This window comes from Oncorhynchus clarkii, chromosome 19 (genome assembly GCF_045791955.1).
Source record: "Oncorhynchus clarkii lewisi isolate Uvic-CL-2024 chromosome 19, UVic_Ocla_1.0, whole genome shotgun sequence".
In the NCBI taxonomy this organism is placed as follows: Eukaryota; Metazoa; Chordata; class Actinopteri; order Salmoniformes; family Salmonidae; genus Oncorhynchus; species Oncorhynchus clarkii.
This window is the reverse complement of record NC_092165.1, coordinates 24304938-24323163: the sequence shown is the minus strand read 5'-3', so window position 1 is coordinate 24323163 and position 18226 is coordinate 24304938. Positions and strand designations below refer to the sequence as shown.

General features: G+C 43.0%; 1 protein-coding gene across 2 annotated transcripts in view; it reads right to left on the bottom strand.

The window, feature by feature from the left end:
• LOC139374952 (aarF domain containing kinase 1) overlaps positions 1-18226 on the bottom strand; it is a 161190-nt gene that overhangs the window by 32258 nt on the left and 110706 nt on the right. For both annotated transcript variants that reach the window (XM_071116226.1, XM_071116225.1), the window contains exon 8: positions 3997-4146. In XM_071116226.1, the coding sequence (XP_070972327.1) occupies positions 3997-4146 (150 nt within the window). The remainder of the gene's footprint in view (positions 1-3996; positions 4147-18226) is intronic.

Genomic DNA, 18226 nt, shown 5'->3' with positions numbered 1-18226 from the left:
CCAAAGCCAGGCTCAGATCTCAACTCATTACTGCTAAATTGGTTCCATTATGGTCAAAGGAAGGAAGAGAGGAGGAGAGTGGGTTCTCTCTCTTTCTATTTCACTCTCACGCTCTCTTTCTTGTTCATCCTTTCATAAGCCAGCATCAGAGGAGCATATTCATCACCAAATGATCTTCATGATTGCACTTACAACCACTACATCTACCATCCTGGGCTGACAGAGGCCCAGGGATTTGTATGCATGGCGCACCTGTGTGTGTGTGTGTGACTGTCAAACATGCTGCTGGATTTGTCTGATGGTGAAGCACATCTTTGCAGTTTATTGAAAAGCTTTCAGTCTGCTCTAGCGTGAATGTATGTCAGTGCCGGTTGGTGCCGTTTAAGATGAGGGAGGATGTTATTTTTATTTTTTTGTGAGCGCGGCCTTATTTCTATTACAACATATAGGATGACTGTCATTCATATTCCATTCATCCAGCTCAATGTCGAAAGGTTTAGGCTACTTACTACATGATACTCAAATTTTCCCCATAACCATCATGAAGTTGCTACAACCGGTCGATAGACAAATGTGCGTAATCAAGGTGTGAGACAGTGACACATTCAATGCCGCCTTGCACACTCTTGCCAGCACCTAGCTGATCTAGTGTGTAATCTTTAGTACAACAGTTGCAAACAAGAGATTCTATTGGACAAATTCAGGTACATTCATCCCCGTTTGCTTCCGTTTAAGAAACGTTTTTCAACAGAATCAGCGGAATGAATACATCCCTATCCCGAAAACACAATTCACTCATGGCAGCCACATAAAAATTATAACTTTATTCATTACATAATTCCTTCTCGCATCTACGCCCTCTCATCCTCTCACCTTTTCCTTTCGTACTACATTGCACAAGATAACAGCTGTCTGACCAGGTCGAAAAAACCTTTCCAAGCCAAACCTCCATTGCATAACCGCTAACTGCTACACACAGCCTACATCATTGTTACCATATTAGCTAACGTTATAGTCAGCATAGCTACTAGGGCCCTGGTGGCAATAAATGAATCAAACCAAAAGCTTACCTAGACTTGGAAGACTTCCAATGTTAGCCAACGTGCAATCATTGGAAAATAAAACCGAGGACCTATGATCAAGATTATCCTACCAACGGGACATTAAAACAGATGAATATGTTACGGGATTTTATTTATTTTACCTTTATTTAACCAGGTAGGCCAGTTGAAAAAAAGTTATCATTTACAACTGTGACCTTGCCAAAATAAAGCAAAGCAGTGCGACAAAACACAGTATTACACATGACATAAACAAATGTACAGTCAATAATACAATAGAACAATCTGTATACAGTATGTGCAAATGAAGCAAGGAGGTAAGGCATTGAGGAGAATACCACCTCAGTCATCGGCTTCATCAATAAGTGTATTGACGACTTCGTCCCCAGTGACCGTACGTACATATCCCAACCAGAAGCCATGGATTACAGGCAACATCCGAAATCGAGCTAAAGGCTAGAGCTGCCGCTTTCAAGGTGCGGGACACTAATCCGGAAGCTGAAAAGAAATCCCGCTATGCCCTCAGACGAACCATCAAACATGCAAAGCGTCAATACAGGATTAAGATTAAATCCTACTACACTGGCTCTGATGCTCATCAGCTGTGGCAGGGCTTGAAAACTATTACGGACTAGAAATAGAAACCCAGATGCGAGCTGCCAAGCGACGCACGCCTACCAGATGAGCTTAATGCCCTTTATGCTCGCTTCAAGGCAAGCAACACTGAAGCATGTATGAGAGCACCAGCTGTTCTGGACGACTGTGTGATGACGCTCTTGGTAACTGATGTGAGCAAGACCTTTAAAATAGGTCAACATTCACAAAGCAGCGTGTGTACTCAAAGCATGTGCGGACCAACTGGCAAGTGTCTTCACTGACATTTTCAACCTCTCCCTGACGGAGTCTGTAATACCAACATGTTGCAAGCATACCACCATAGTCCCGGTGCCCAAGGAAGCGAAGGTAACCTGCCTAAATGATTACCGCCCCGTAGCACTCACGTCTGTAGCCATGAAGTGCTTTGAAAGGCCGGTCATGGCTCACATCAACAGCATCCTCCCAGATACCCTAGACCCACTGCAATTTGCATACCACCTAAACAACACATCTGTCAACAACACATCTGTTGGGGTGTGTACTTAGTCACCTCCTGTACTCCCTGTTCACCCACAACTGTGTGGCCAAACACGACTCCAACATCATCATTAAGTTTGCTGACAACGCAACAGTGCATACAAGAATGAGACGGCCTATAGGGAGGTCAGAGACCTGGAAGTTTGGTGCCAGGACAACAACCTCTCCCTCAATGGGAGCAAGACAAAGGAGCAGATTGTGGACTACAGGAAAAGGTGGGCCAAACAGGCCCCAATTCTCATCGATGGGGCTGTAGTGGAGCAGGTTGAGAGCTTCAAGTTCCTTGGTGTCCACATCACCAACGTAGTATCATAGTCCAAACAAACCAAGACAGTCGTTAAGAGTGCACAACAACACCTTTTCCCCCTCAGGAGACTGAAATGATTTGGCATGGGTCCCCAGATCCTCAAAAAGATCTACAGCTGCACCATCAAGAGCTTCCTGATGGCTACTATTCGGCATCGGACTGAAAGATGCTACAGAGGGTAGTGCGCACGGCCCAGTACATCACTGGGGCCAAGCTTCCTGCCATCCAGGACCTTTATACTTGGCGGTGTCAGAGGAAAGCCCAAAACAATGTCAGAGACTCCAGTCACCCACGTCATAGACTGTTTTCTCTGCTACCGTATGGCAAGCGGTAACGGAGCGTCAAGTCTAGGACCAAAAGGCTCCTTAATAGCTTCTACCCCCAAGTCATAAGACTCCTGAACAATTAATAAAATGGCAACTGGACTATTTACATTGACAACCGCCCCCAAATTACTTACAAATTACTTCGACTACCATGTACATTGACTCGGTACCGGTACCCCCTGCATATAGCCTTGTTATTGTAATTTTATTGTGTTACTTTTTTATTATATTTAACTTTAGTTTATTTGGTAAGTATTTTCTTAACTCCTTCTTGAATTGCACTGTTGGTTAAGGGCTTGTAAGTATGCATTTCACAGTAAGGTCTACACATGTTGTATTTGGCACATGTGACAAAGTTTGATTTGTTAGCCATAGCCAACTAGCTAACATAATATCCCTGTTTAAGTAGGCTAAAATAGCTAGCTCCATTCGCTCTCCTCCATTTTTGAAGAATTTCATTTGTTCAAAACTGTGTAACTACTCACCACATTTTATGCACTGCAGTGCTAGATAGCTGTAGCTTATGCTTTCAGTGCTAGATTAATTCTCTGATCCTTTGATTGGGTGGACAACATGTCAGTTCATCCTGCAAGAGCTCTGACTGGTTAGAGGACGTCCTCCAGAAGTTGTCATAATTACTGTGCAAGTCTATGGAAGGGGGTGAGAACAATGAGCCTCCTAGGTTTTACATCGACTTCAATGTACCCAGAGAACGGAAAATATCTGTCCTCTGGCTATACCATGGTGCTGTCCCAGAGAGTATTGTTGAGACTACTGTACACCATTGTAAAACAGTGCGTTTTGATGAATGATTTGGTGACGTGAATATAATTAGTATAGTTTTATCTAAGAAGGATAACTTTTGTTTCACTACTTTAATTTTTATGAAATTCACTGAGGATGATCCTCCCCTTCCTCCTCTGATGAGCCTCCACTGGTCAGTGTGTGTGAGAATGTTCATGACTGTGCTACTCTCTACTTGCGTGTGTATGTCTATACTGATGACCCAGGGTGTCCGGTAAAAATTAGGTGTAATGTGATTAATGCTGTTTTTCCAGGTTCCTCCATCAGCCTGGCTAGAACCTCAAATGCCTCACCTGATAGAGGGCCTGATCCTGTTACAAAATATACACCCGAACACACACATACTCACCCCCCCTCGTCTTACCTGATACAGGCCGTGGTCCAGTAAGACAATCTCAGTCTTCTTGGTGTTGGGACACCTCCTCACCAACACGTTGCCTGGGTGGGGGTCACAGTGGACGAAGCCATGCACAAATATCATCTCACTGTACATCTTCCCCAAGTTCTGAGAAATCTGGAGAGAGGGAGGGAGAGATAAGTGTGGTGCAAGAGATGATGTGCTTGTGTGTGTGCTTCCATTCTACAATACAGTATAGCTAACCTAAAATCATCAGCATGATCTAAAACACACTCACACAGACTATCTGTATATGTATGCTGGGCTGGTATAAATTGGGCATTTCACTTTATTTGTACTCAGCATCTTAACAGTTCTATAGTATACAAGGAGATAACAGAATATACAAAGCCAGACAGGTTTATAAATCCTACACAATCATTCCATTCGTTTTCGGTTCAGTTGTGATATGGATCTACACACAGCAATGCAATCTTGAAAAAGCAGGGAGGACACAGCAGCCTGCAGCAATGTCACTTTTACAATGAAGCTGCACAGTTTGTCCTTACAACCAAATACAAAGCCAAATATGCACCCACACACAGGTGTCTGTTTGAGACAATCAGTCCAGGGGGCCGCGTGTGTGTGTGTGTTTGATGCGGAGATGAATCACAGCATGTTGAGTCACTGCGTCGTGATGTGTGTGACAGTCTCACAGAAGAGAAGCAGGGCACAGTGTGTGTCAATCGAAAATCACCAGACAAAACATTCAACAAGAAAAGAAACAATCACTTCCATCTCTGACTTAGTGTGTAGTTACGTTGTCAAAAGCTTTATTATTGGAAAGAAGGCGGATGAGAGGGTGTTTGTGTGTGTGTGTGTGTGTGTGTTAAACATGAAAAAGTACACAATTTCAAAAGCCTTCACCCACTTTACCCAGCCATAGGAACCCCATGAAGTGGTCCTCGTCTTTGGGCTGGGCTAAGTCGACTAATGTCAAAACCCCCACAAGGCCTCACGCAGCCTGGGCATTTCCTGACCAGTTTTCGTTTGTGTGTATTGTGAATAATGACACATCTTTAGGATGCAGCTCGTACGGAGTGCATTACCATCACCCTCACGCAGACATCTGTGTTCTCTCTCTCCCTTTCCTAGCCACTGTGCATTGCTTGCTCTTCGACGTTTCAGGCTGGGTATCTGTATAGCACTTTGTGACAACTGCTGTTGTAAAATGGGCTTTAGAAAATAAATGGGCTTGATTGATTTGATGGGAACAACGGCAGACATTGGCATTTGACACCTGCAACCCTGCTGTTGCCAGCTCACTTCGACAGATTTCTCCCATCAGACCCTGGATTCTAACTGCTAGGCTATCTGCTGCACCTACCAGAATTTTGACTTCGATACCAAGTTAAATATCACGATACTTCGTGTTGTTTTTCTATTACAAAAGTGTGATTTGAGAGTGAAAACCTGAAAAAAAAAACACCATCTGAAATTAAGCCCACAACAATGCTTATACACTGAGTGTATGCAACATCTGCTCGTTCCATGACAGAGACTGATCAGGTGAATCCAGGTGAAAGCTATCATCCCTTATTGATGTCACTCGTTAAATCCACTTCAAATCAGCGTAGATGAAGGAGACAGGTTAGAGAAGGATTTTTAAGCCTTGAAACAATTGAGATATGGATTTTGTATGTGCGCCATTCAGAGGGTGAATGGACAAGACAAAAGATGTAGTACCTTTGAACGGGCCATGGTAGTAGGTGCCAGGCGCACAGGTTTGTGTCAAGAACTGCAAAGCTGCTGAGTTTTTCACACTCAATAGTTTCACCGTGTGTATCAAGAATTGTTCACCACCCAAAGGACATCCAGTCTACTTGACAACTGTGGGAAGCATTGGAGTCAACATTGGCCAGCGTCCACGTGGAACACTTTTGACACCTTGTCGAGTCCATGCCCAATTCCTGGTACTCCCTCTACATATGGTGGCAGACGGCAGGGAGAGGTGAGGGGACTGGTTATTGAGGGGAGTGGTTATTGAGGGGAGATATCTTGCAGCCCGCTGGCTCCACCCCCAAGACTACTGTACACCTTCATTGTAAAACAGTGCGTTTTGATGAATGATTTGGTGACGTGAATATAATTAGTATAGTTTAATCTAAGAAGGATAACTTTTGTTTCACTACTTTAATTTTATGAAATTCACTGATGATGGTCCTCCCCTTCCTGCCCCAACAAGGTGAGCCTGTGTATCATTAAGCCAGGGAGCACTGGCGGATAAGAGGAAGCGGCCTGCAAAAAGGGGCAGAGAATGGAGAGAAAAACTTGATTTATGAAGAGTGGGAGAAGAGAGAACAATATCTGTGAGATTATCCTTTGTGACCTGGATTGTCGGATTGGCTGTTTTAGGATTACCCCTGGAGAACGGAACGGACAACGAGAACGGCTTGTGGACTGAAGTAATTGGTGTACAAAAATCCCTAATAAACTTCTCATTTGCATCATTTGTGCTACTGGTGCATGTTTTGTTACTGAACTTGGTGACGTGGAAACCCCACACCCTTGAACCTGCTACAATATGTTATTGTTATTCACTGTGTATTTATTCCTTGTGTCACTTTCTTTAACTCTGCATGGATGAAAAAGGAGTAGGCATTTCGCTGTCAGTCGACACCTGTTGTTTACAAAGCATGTGACAAAAAACATTTGATACCACATCAGGAGACCACTTTCAAGGTCTGGCAAAAATCTAAACGAATGCCCACTGGTTTTTGGGAACGCCTTTCCATTAGTTGATTTCCAAATGTGTGACACATTTGATAGAAGAACTGAACAAATTGTAATAACGGACCGTTTGTCATGTTATCGTATCAAAAAAGCACAAACGTTTTGGTACACATGCCCCTACTCATTAAAGAAAGAGGGGGAGGGAGAGAGGAGAGGCAGCAGCATCTACAAATATTTGTAATTGATTAAAGGGCATGTCCATGGAGCACAAAATGAGTTTCCAGAGCAGTGCCAAGAGTCCCCTCTGTTCACCTTACTCGCCCTCTCTCCCTCTCTGTAAAATACTTATTTTCCCATCATGCCAGAGTGGGAGAGAGAGAATATGAGGTGTCTGTGAGCTGACAAGTGTCGTGTCATTGGGCAGAATACGAAAGAGAGATAAGGGCATCCCTGTCAGCACAGTGTTATCCCTGCTCCTCTCAGCTTCAGGGACTGTGTGTGTTTGTGGACTTAAGGTTAGGGAAAGGGGGAATACCTAGTCAGCTGTACAACTGAATGCCTTCAACTGAAATGTGTCTTCCGCATTTAAACCAACCCCTCTGAATCAGAGAGGTGCGGAGGGGCTGCCTTAATCGACATCCATGTCTTCGACGCCCGGGGAACAGTGGGTTAAGGATTAGGTTCAAAATCAGATTTTAAGAAACAAAATTGTAGAAACACGCAGCGTTTATGACTGTGGCTGTGGTAACTAACGTCAGTGACGACCCTACTTTGTCAACTGATAGTGGCATTTTGAATTGGTTAGCCTAGGTTATTACCCCTCTAAACATAGACCGGTTCCACAATGAAAATATGCAAAAATATTTATTTGATCAGAATCATTAAGCTTAGGCCTGCTCACCAAACAGATGTCCTGGCCATACAGTGCATTCGGAAAGTATTCAGACCCCTTGACTTTTTCCAAATGTATTTACGTTACAGCCTTATTCTAAAATTGATTGAGGAGCAAAAAAATAATAAAACGATTTACACACAATACCCCATAATGACAAAGCAAAAACAGGGTTAGAAACGTTTGCAAAAAAAACCCATCATATCATATCACATTTTGAAAAGTATTCAGACCATTATTTAGAAATTTGTTGAAGAACCTTTGACAGCGATCTCAGCAGATCCTCTCAAGCTCTGTCAGGTTTGATCGGAGCCTCACTGCACAGCTATTTTCCGGTCTCTCCAGAGATGTTCGATCGGGTTCAAGTCTGGCCTCTGGCCAGGCCACTAAATAAACATTACAGACTTGTCCCAAAGTGGCTTCCGTCTGGCCATTCTAACATAAAGGCCTGATCGGTAGAGTGCTGCTCCACAGAGGAACATAGGAGCTCTGTCAGAGTGACCAAGGCCCTTCTCCCCCGATTGCTCAGTTTGGCTGGGTGGCTCTTGGTGGTTCCAAACTTCTTCCATTTAAGAATGATGGAGGCCACTGTGTTCTTGGGGACCGTCATTACTGCAGTAATTTTTGGTACCTTTCCCCAGATCTGTGCCTCGACACAATGCTGTCTTTGAGCTCTACTGACAATTTCTGGTTTTGGCTCTGACATGCACTGTCAACTGTGGGACCTTATATAGACAGGCGTGTGCATGTTTTTCAGTATAAAATAGGTGGCTTGACTGTGATAAGGTCTTGGAAAATAAGAGTGTCTTGGGAAATAAGAGTGTCTTGTCTGCTAAATTAACAAAACAAGGCTATGCCATTGCACAGCCATAGGCTTCCACAAGCAAGTGCCACTGCTGATGTTACGACCTTTTGAAGACTGTGTTCCATGATCTAATATAATCATTAAAGTTTCAATAAATTAATCTTAAAATGGTACTTGTTTTTTAAATGAGATATACAGTGGGGCAAAAAGGTATTTAGTCAGCCACCAATTGTGCAAGTTCTCCCACTTAAAAAGATGAGAGAGGCCTGTAATGTTCATCATAGGTACACTTCAAATATGACAGACAAATGAGAAAAAAAATCTAGAAAATCACATTGTAGGATTTTTTATTAATTTATTTTCAAATTATGGTGGAAAATAAGTATTTGGTCAATAACAAAAGTTTCTCAATACTTTGTTATATACCCTTTGTTGGCAATGACAAAGGTCAAACGTTTTCTGTAAGTCTTCACAAGGTTTTCACACACTGTTGCTGGTATTTTGGCCCATTCCTCCATGCAGATCTCCTGTAGAGCAGTGATGTTTTGGGGCTGTTGCTGGGCAACACGGACTTTCAACTCCCTCCAAAGATTTTCTATGGGGTTGAGATCTAGAGACTGGCTAGGCCACTCCAGCACCTTGAAATGCTTCTTACGAAGCCACTCCTTCGTTGCCCGGGCGGTGTGTTTGGAATCATTGTCATGCTGAAAGACCCAGCCACGTTTCATCTTCAATGCCCTTGCTGATGGAAGGAGGTTTTCACTCAACATCTCACGATACATGGCCCCATTCATTCTTTCCTTTACACGGATCAGTCGTCCTGGTCCCTTTGCAGAAAAACAGCCCCAAAGCATGTTTCCACCCCCATGCTTCACAGTAGGTATGGTGTTCTTTGGATGCAACTCAGCATTCTTTGTCCTCCAAACACGGCAAGTTGAGTTCTATTTTGGTTTTATCTGACCATATGACATTATCCCAATCTTCTTCTGGATCATCCAAATGCTCTCTAGAAAACTTCAGCAAACTTCAGACGGGCCTGGACATGTACTGGCTTAAGCAGGGGACACGTCTGGCACTGCAGGATTTGAGTTACTGATGGTAGGCTTTGTTACTTTGGTCCCAGCTCTCTGCAGGTCATTCACTAGGTCCCCCCGTGTGGTTCTGGGATTTTTGCTCACCGTTCTTGTGATCATTTTGACCCCACGAGGTGAGATCTTGCGTGGAGCCCCAGATCGAGGGAGATTATCAGTGGTCTTGTATGTTTTCCATTTCCTAATAATTGCTCCCACAGTTGATTTCTTCAAACCAAGCTGCTTACCTATTGCAGATTCAGTCTTCCCAGCCTGGTGCAGGTCTACAATTTTGTTTCTGGTGTCCTTGGCCATAGTGGAGTTTGGAGTGTGACTGTTTGAGGTTGTGGACAGGTGTCTTTTATACTGATAACAAGTTCAAACAGGTGCCATTAATACAGGTAACGAGTGGGGGACAGAGGAGCCTCTTAAAGAAGAAGTTACAGGTCTGTGAGAGACAGAAATCTTGCTTGTTTGTAGGTGACCAAATACTTATTTTCCACCATAATTTGCAAATAAATTCATTAAAAAACCTACAATGTGATTTTCTGGATTTTTTTTCTCATTTTGTCTGTCATAGTTGAAGTGTACATATGATGAAAATTACAGGTCTCTCTCATCTTTTTAAGTGGGAGAACTTGCACAATTGGTGGCTGACTAAATACTTTTTTGCCCCACTGTACGTACACACACACACACACACACACACACACACACACACACACACACACACACACACACACACAGTTGAAGTCGGAAGTTTAACATTTCTTGTTAACAAACTATAGTTTTGGCAAGTCGGTTAAGACATCTACTTTGTGCATGACAAGAAATTTCTCCAACAATTGTTTACAGACAGATTATTTAACTTATAATTCACTGTATCACAATTCCAGTGGGTCAGAAGTTCACATACACTAAATTGATTGTGCCTTTAAACAGCTTGGAAAATTCCAGAAAATGTCATGGCTTTAGAAGCTTCTGATAGGCTAATTGACATCATTGGAGTCAATTGGAGGTGTACCCATGGATGTATTTCAAGGTCTACCTTCAAACTCAGTGCCTCTTTGCTTGACATCATGGGGAAATCAAAAGAAATCAGCCAAGACGTCAGAAAAAAAATTGTAGACCTCCACAAGTCTGGTTCATCCTTGGGAGCAATTTCCAAACGCCTGAAGGTACCACGCTCATCTGTACAAACAATAGTAAGCCAGTATAAACACCATGGGACCACGCAGCCGTCATACTGCATTGGAAGGAGACGTGTTCTGTCTCCTAGAGATGAACGTACTATAGTGAAAAAAGTGCAAATCAATCCCAGAACAACAGCAAAGGACCTTGTGAAGATGCTGGAGGAAACAGGTACAAAAGTATTTTTATCCACAGTAAAATTAGTCCTATATCGACATAACCTGAAAGGCCGCTCAGCAAAGAAGAAGCCACTGCTCCAAAACCGCCATGAAAAAGCCAGACTATGGTTTGCAACTGCACATGGGGACAAAGGTAGTACTTTTTGGAGAAATGTTCTCTGGTCTGATGAAACAAATATAGAACTGTTTGGCCATAATGACCATCATTATGTTTGGGGGAAAAAGTGGGATGGTTGCAAGCCGAAGAACACCATCCCAACCGTGAATCACGGGGGTGGCAGTATCATGTTGTGGGGGTGCTTTGCTGCAGGAGGGACTGGTGCACTTCACAAAATAGATGGCATCATGAGGTAGGTAAAGTATGTGGATATATTGAAGCAACATCTCCAGACATCAGTCAGGAAGTTAAAGCTTGGTCGCAAATGGGTTTTCCAAATGGACAATAACCCCAAGCATACTTCCAAAGTTGTGGCAAAATGGCTTAAGGACAACAAAGTCAAGGTATATGAGTGCCCATCACAAAGCCCTGACCTCAATCCAACATAAAATTTGTGGGCAGAACTGAAAAAGCGTGTGCGAGCAAGGAGGCCTACAAATCTGACTCAGTTACACCAGCTCTGTCAGGGGGAATGTGCCAATATTCCCAACTTATTGTGGGAAGCTTATGGAAGGCTACCTGAAATGTTTGACCCAAGTTAAACAATGTAAAGGCAATGCTACCAAATACTAATTGAGTGTATGTAAACTTCTGACTCACTGGGAATGTGATGAAAGAAATACAAGCTGAAATAAATCATTCTCTCTACTATTATTCTGACATTTCACATTCTTAAAATAAAATGGTGATCCTAACTGACCTAAAACAGGGAATTTTTACTAGGATTAAATGTCAGGAATTGTGAAAAACTGAGTTTAAATGTATTTGGCTAAGGTGTCTAAACTTCCGACTTCAACTGTATATATATCCATATGGCAATATATGAGGCAATTGAGCAATTAGGATTTGTTATCTGTAATGGTTATGATAAGTTAGGCCTTGTTGCTCACTGTTGGCATATAGATAAATGTGCAAATTTTTTCAGTGTTCTAAAAATAGCATCTGGTTTACAGATTGCAGGCCTGCCTAAGACGAGTGCAAAGCAACTGGCAAAGTACTGCTCCATTTCAGCTATTATGGGCAGCGTAGCAGAGAAGGTGCTGCTTGTATCCAAGACCTTTGAATTGTTGAACCCATTATGTAATTTGTGGATTCAAATAAAGTATTTCAAATGTGTGTGTGTCAAACACTTACACCATATTGACTAAGCAGCACGACGCAACCCCAGGTATCTCTGTTCTTTCTCAGAGGGGGATGAAAGAAAAAAAAAGAAAGGGGGATTCTTTCTCAGGGATCCCCCAGGACAGCTCTTTTTATCATTAGTCTAAAAATAGTAACATCACAGGAGAGAAAGACTGGGGGAAGGACATCAGTGGCAGCCAGTGAGTCTCTCAATCGCTCTCACACACACACACACACACACACACACACACACAGAGATACAGACTGTGGGTCATATCGCAGCAGACCCAAGAAACAGACACACACACACAGCTGTCGTCCTGCAGAGAGCTGAAACACTACAGACACAGGACATGTTCAGACACGCACTCAAACACACAGAGTTAAACAGAGGCCCCTGTGTGTACGTCTGTGCTGTACAAGACACCACGCTGCTAGGGTCCCTCTGATACACCATTCAACCTGTCTGGAGAGCCCTGCATATAATTAATCTCACACACACACACACACACAGTAGTTAATAAGGACACAGACAGCAAACAAAAGAGCTGATAAGGAATAGGCATCTACTAATGGCCATTAATTAGAACTTCATTTTTCATTGGGGAGAGAGAGGGAAGTCTCTCTCACACACACAAAGATAATCCAAATCTCATATCACAGTAGACCCAAGAAATAGACATACACGTAATGTTTTTCTATCTTCGTGGGGACCTAAATGTAACCCTATTCCTAAACCTAACCTCTAAGCTTAAAATAGCCTTTGTCATAATGGGGACGTAGGAAATTTTCCCATCGTGGACCATTTTCCTTGTTTTACTATCCTTGTGGGGAATTTGGGGGATTTTAGGTCTCCACAAGGATAGAACCAACCCACCTTTTCTCCCCCCCCCCCCCAGTAACTCAAGTGGCTGAAATATGCTAGGAGGCTAACTAAGTCAGTAGGAGGGAACCCAGAGGGAGAATTAGCAGTGTAAAATCGCAATCATGTCCTTCTTTAAGACTGACACACTGTAGCATGCTGGGGGAAATCCCATAGCAAATGTTAACACAGTCTATTAGATGCTAGTCATCAAGGCGTTTAGCATGTTTCTGGCAATACTAACGGCAAATCAATAATTGGCATGCTTGACTCAATAGTGCACCCAGGTATTTGGGTGCAGGAGTCAATAAAAACTGGTAAAGGAAAACCTGCACCCAGAAAAACTATTTACACTTTACATGTTCTTTGGCAGCAAACTGCAGTGTTTCTGATGGTGCAACGTGGATTACAAGACTCTTTAAGCTAATTAAAAGCTAAATCAAATGGTATTTTCTTGTCCTGTTTCTAAAAACAAAATTGGAAAGCGTGTCACTTAAAGCCAGCATGCCTAATACGTTACTACTTGTTGTAAGCATAATACTATTTTGGGGGGGCTTTCCTGCAATTAGCCCATACAAAAGCATTGAATAACAGATTCACTACATGGAACAACAGATAGTCCCCCCCAAAAACATCTAAAGGAAGTTTGTTCTGAAGTGTTGGTGTCTTATATCTGAGATACTGAGAAAGACCTCTAGCTCTGTCACCGCAGCTGCGGAAGCAGGACATCGGCGTATGCGGTGATTTGAGACACACAAAAAATAAATAATTAATTGACAGATTTTTAGGGGGATTTTTTATTATTATGCTAATTAGATTTCCACGGGGCGCAGACACACGACTCTAGGGGGTTATGGTAGACTTAGCGATATGACGTAGATACAGAAAGTAAATAGCATAGTGGGTCAGTTTCCGCAACAATAAGCCAGCAGCGTGAAGCCAACCCTGAGTGAACCCATGCAGATGTGTAGATACTGTGTGACCATGTGAGAGCGCAGATACTGTGTGTGTGACCGTGTGACAGCGCAGATACTGTGTGTGTGACCGTGTGAGAGCGTAGATACTGTGGTTGTAACCATGTGAGAGCGCAGGTACTGTGTGTGTGACTGTGTGAGAGACTCTGCAACTGCTTGTTGTTCTATCCTTGTATGTAGAAATGTCACATAGATATATATTTATTTTTAATTACAAAGCCTTTTCACTAAGATCTATTTTTGTGTTCATTTTTAAATGAATACTCTCGCATGTAATCGAATACTAACGTCCGTTGGAATATTCAAATAACCGTGCCCATCTCTAGTTGTAATAGTCACTTAATTTCTTTCAGCGTGTCCACTCGAAGGCTTGTGTGTACCTGTGTGTTTGTGTGTATGCGCGCAGGTTTGTGCATCAGTATGTCTGCATGCATGAGTTCCCCTATACCAAAGCTGAAGAACATACCCACATCAAGGTACGATTTTTGGAGGTGCTGGTATTAGAGGTGAACTCATGAAAAATAAAAAGGAAAACACCACACACATTCATATCCCAGGTGGGGGTGGAAGGTTCTGTATATAGGGGCAGTAATCAGTGACATCCATCCATGTATGAGGACGTCAGAAGATGACATGGAAACCGGCCTCTAGGGGCAACAATGAGTGCTGTTACCTTCAAGTAGGTTTTGATTTTGCTAAAGCGTTACGGGCGGGGATGGCGGATGGGTGTAAGCATCTGCCTCTGATTCCAAAGGTTACAAGTTCGAATAGGTCAGTTAGGATCACCACTTTATTTTAAGAATGTGAAATGTCAGAATAATAGTAGAGAGTGATTTATTTCTGCTTTTGTTTCTTTCATCACATTCCCAGTGGGTCAGAAGTTTACATACACTGAATTAGTATTTGGTAGCATTGCCTTTCAATTGTTTAACTTGGGTCAAACATTTTGGGTGGCCTTCCATAAGCTGACGGCTGTGTGGTCCCATGGTGTTTATACTTGCGTACTATTGTTTGTACAGATGAGCGTGGTACCTTCAGGCGTTTGGAAATTGCTCCCAAGGATGAACCAGACTTGTGGAGGTCTACAATTTTTTTTCTGAGGTCTTGGCTGATTTCTTTTGATTTCCCCATGATGTCAAGCAAAGAGGCACTGAGTTTGAAGGTAGGCCTTGAAATACATCCACGGGTACACCTCCAATTGACTCAAATGATTTCACTTAGCCTATCAGAAGCTTCTAAAGCGATGACATCATTTTCTGGAATTTTCCAAGCTGTCAACTTAGTGTATGTAAACTTCTGACCCACTGGAATTGTGATACAGTGAATCATAAGTGAAATAATCTGTCAATAAACCATTGTTGAATTCAGCTGTGCATGTTCAAGCCAGTGGGCGCGTTCCCGGCTGATTACATGGCTTGTGGTGTAGGTGAGGGCGTGGACATTAAGTGGATGACCCTCACTGCGCCACACTCCCTTCTTCTCATGAGGGAAGCCGTCAGGTGACAGCTGGCCGGACAGACTCATTTATTATGTCTAATAACACTCACTATCAGCTAATGGCCGGGCCCGCCGCTACTGTGGTCCCGTACAGTGTGTGTTTGCGTGCATGGAGACAAAGAGATATATACTCTTTTTATGACGTCAGATAAATCTCTATCTATCCGGATTTAAAGTAAACGCCAAAGAGCGTCTGCGTTGCCAAGGGCTGAAATAGAAGTCAGTTCTATTTCTGACGCAGGCCGCGCTGCAAGGCCTGCTTCTCCCATCTCATTGGTTTATAGAAGCAGGTACCCACGTGCTATCTCCTCATTGGTTATACCCACGTGGGTGACTGAAAGACGAACGAGGTCAGTGGGGGTAATGCACCTAATTTATGGTTGTTGCCAATCGCAATATAAAGTCAAGAGAAGAAAAAGCCTGGAAGGAGGAGAGATGACTAGAAATAATTTGGTTGACCGTTTTATGTGTGGATTAATTGGTGGAGTAGAGGACCTTGTGCATTTCAGGTAAAATAACAACTCAATGTTTATATCCCAGGACAAATTAGCTAGCAACAGAAAGCTAGCTAAATAGGACAAATTAGCTAGCAAGTGCAAGCTAGCTAGCTAAATTGCCATAAATGTTTATTGCTTTCCGACCTGTCCCCAAATTAATATAATTGGTTCAGAGTTTGTTTGATATTTGAACCTGCATGTCGTGATCGCGTTTGGTGTGGGGGTACAAAATACATTTATGCACGATGGCGCACGCGCGCAGCCGGTTTGGGTTTCGTGTAAGGCTTCCAGCTGATGGCTGCGTTCCAGGACGTTGAATATGAATAATGTTTGAATAGCTAAGACCCAGTATACATCCACAGGCAAACCACACGCAGAGCTCAGCTTTCACATATGAATCATATGTAATTGTACCTTTTGAATGGTGGTCAAGTTGACATGGGGCATTGTGATGTCATGACTAGTACTCATGCGCGCATGGCATGCAGACACATTGACACACAAACCCCTGCGACTCATCGAGACTGCGAGTCGACACGCTGAAAGAAATTAAGTGCCTCCATTGCAACTCATTGAATTACTATGGTTGCATCCCAAATGGCAGCGTATCCCCTGTATAGTGGACTACTTTTGACCACAGCCATTTGGGGCAGAGCCTATTGCTATGGGTACAGTGCTGTGACGTGGGTCATTTAGGTTTAATGGCGCTCTCTTAGAAGAATTCAGTAGCATACCTTTACGCCAACCCTCTTCTCTAGGCTGGTTATCTAACGCTGTCAAAGCACAATGACTTACCACTCCAGCAGGCATACAGTATAGACAATGTATCCACTTAACATGGTGTCAAAGCACTGGCAATGGTTTGGGTTAGCTGAGATTTCTAACATAGTGACCATGCTAACGCTAACACAGGCATAGTGTAGCACAGGTCTGTAGTGCAGGGCTAACATACCCATAGTTTAAAATAAAATACATACTGCTTAAAGTGATAGTCAATTGAGAAGACATCCCACAGTCAGAAACACAGCCATGGCCTGACACGGTTTCCTCAAAGACGGTGTAGTGTGTCTGATGAAACAATATAACAGATGCAAGTTGTAGTGCCTCCAGACACTCCTAATCTGTGTTGTCTGTAATCTCTACTCCTCTCATGGGATTACAAGTCTGGATTGTCATATTCTCTCTCCAAATCCCAGTTTATAAACACACAATCCCCAGTTTATTCCGTCTTAACATCTGCACTGTGCTTGTCATTTAGAAAGAGGAGACCATTGTTTCTATCAAATCATTACAAAGACTCTGCACGGCACTTGGTTGAAAATTGGAAAACTGCAGATGGCTACTGCCTCGCAAGCAACCCACATAAAGACAGTTTACTTTAAATCCGGATAGATAGAGATTTATCTGACGTCATAAAAATAGTGTATATTTCTTTGTCTCCATGCACGCAAACACACACTGTACGGGACCACAGTAGCGGCGGGCCCGGCCATTAGCTGATAGTGAGTGTTATTAGACATAATAAATGAGTCTGTCCGGCCAGGTGAGAATGGATAGAATTATTAACTGGCCCTGGCATCTGTGTGTGTGTGTGTGTGTGTGTGTGTGTGTGTGTGTGTGTGTGTGTGTGTGTGTGTGTGTGTGTGCGGGAAGGTGTGTGTGCGCGAGTCGCCGCCGTGTGTGTAATCAAAAGATTAATGATGGACCAAATAGACTTTTCTCTGGACTCGACCCCAACGTGCACGGCATGGATAAACAGATTTACCTTTTCATTTTTCCAACCAGAGATGATTTGGGAGACAAAAGTTTGGCGAATATATCCAAGACATATATTACGCTGTTAAGAATGCTGATGATGCAGAGTTTTGCATAATCTGTGTGTACTATGTGTATTTGTGCACACACTTCTGTTTATTGTAAAATGATCTATGCAGAGGAAAGTGAACAGATGAGCAGTTCTCTCTCCTCCTCTTGTGTAGGTTTTAATACCACTAACGGTTGGGGAAACAGTATTTTACAGAGTTAAGTGTCCTCCTCTCCATCTCACTCACTCAGCCAGGCTCTCAGAGTTGCTAGCATAATGTAGCGTAGCCTGGCTAGCCTCTGCCTGATGAACCCTCTCGACAGGGTGCTCTCTCTCATCGTCACAACTCTCTCGTTTTCCATCCCTCTTTTTCCTTCTATCGCCATCTCGCAATTGAATTGTCTAAACTTTCTCTCTCACAATGTTTCTCCCATCTAGTTCTCCTTTCTCATTATCTTGCTGTCCTCTTTTGCT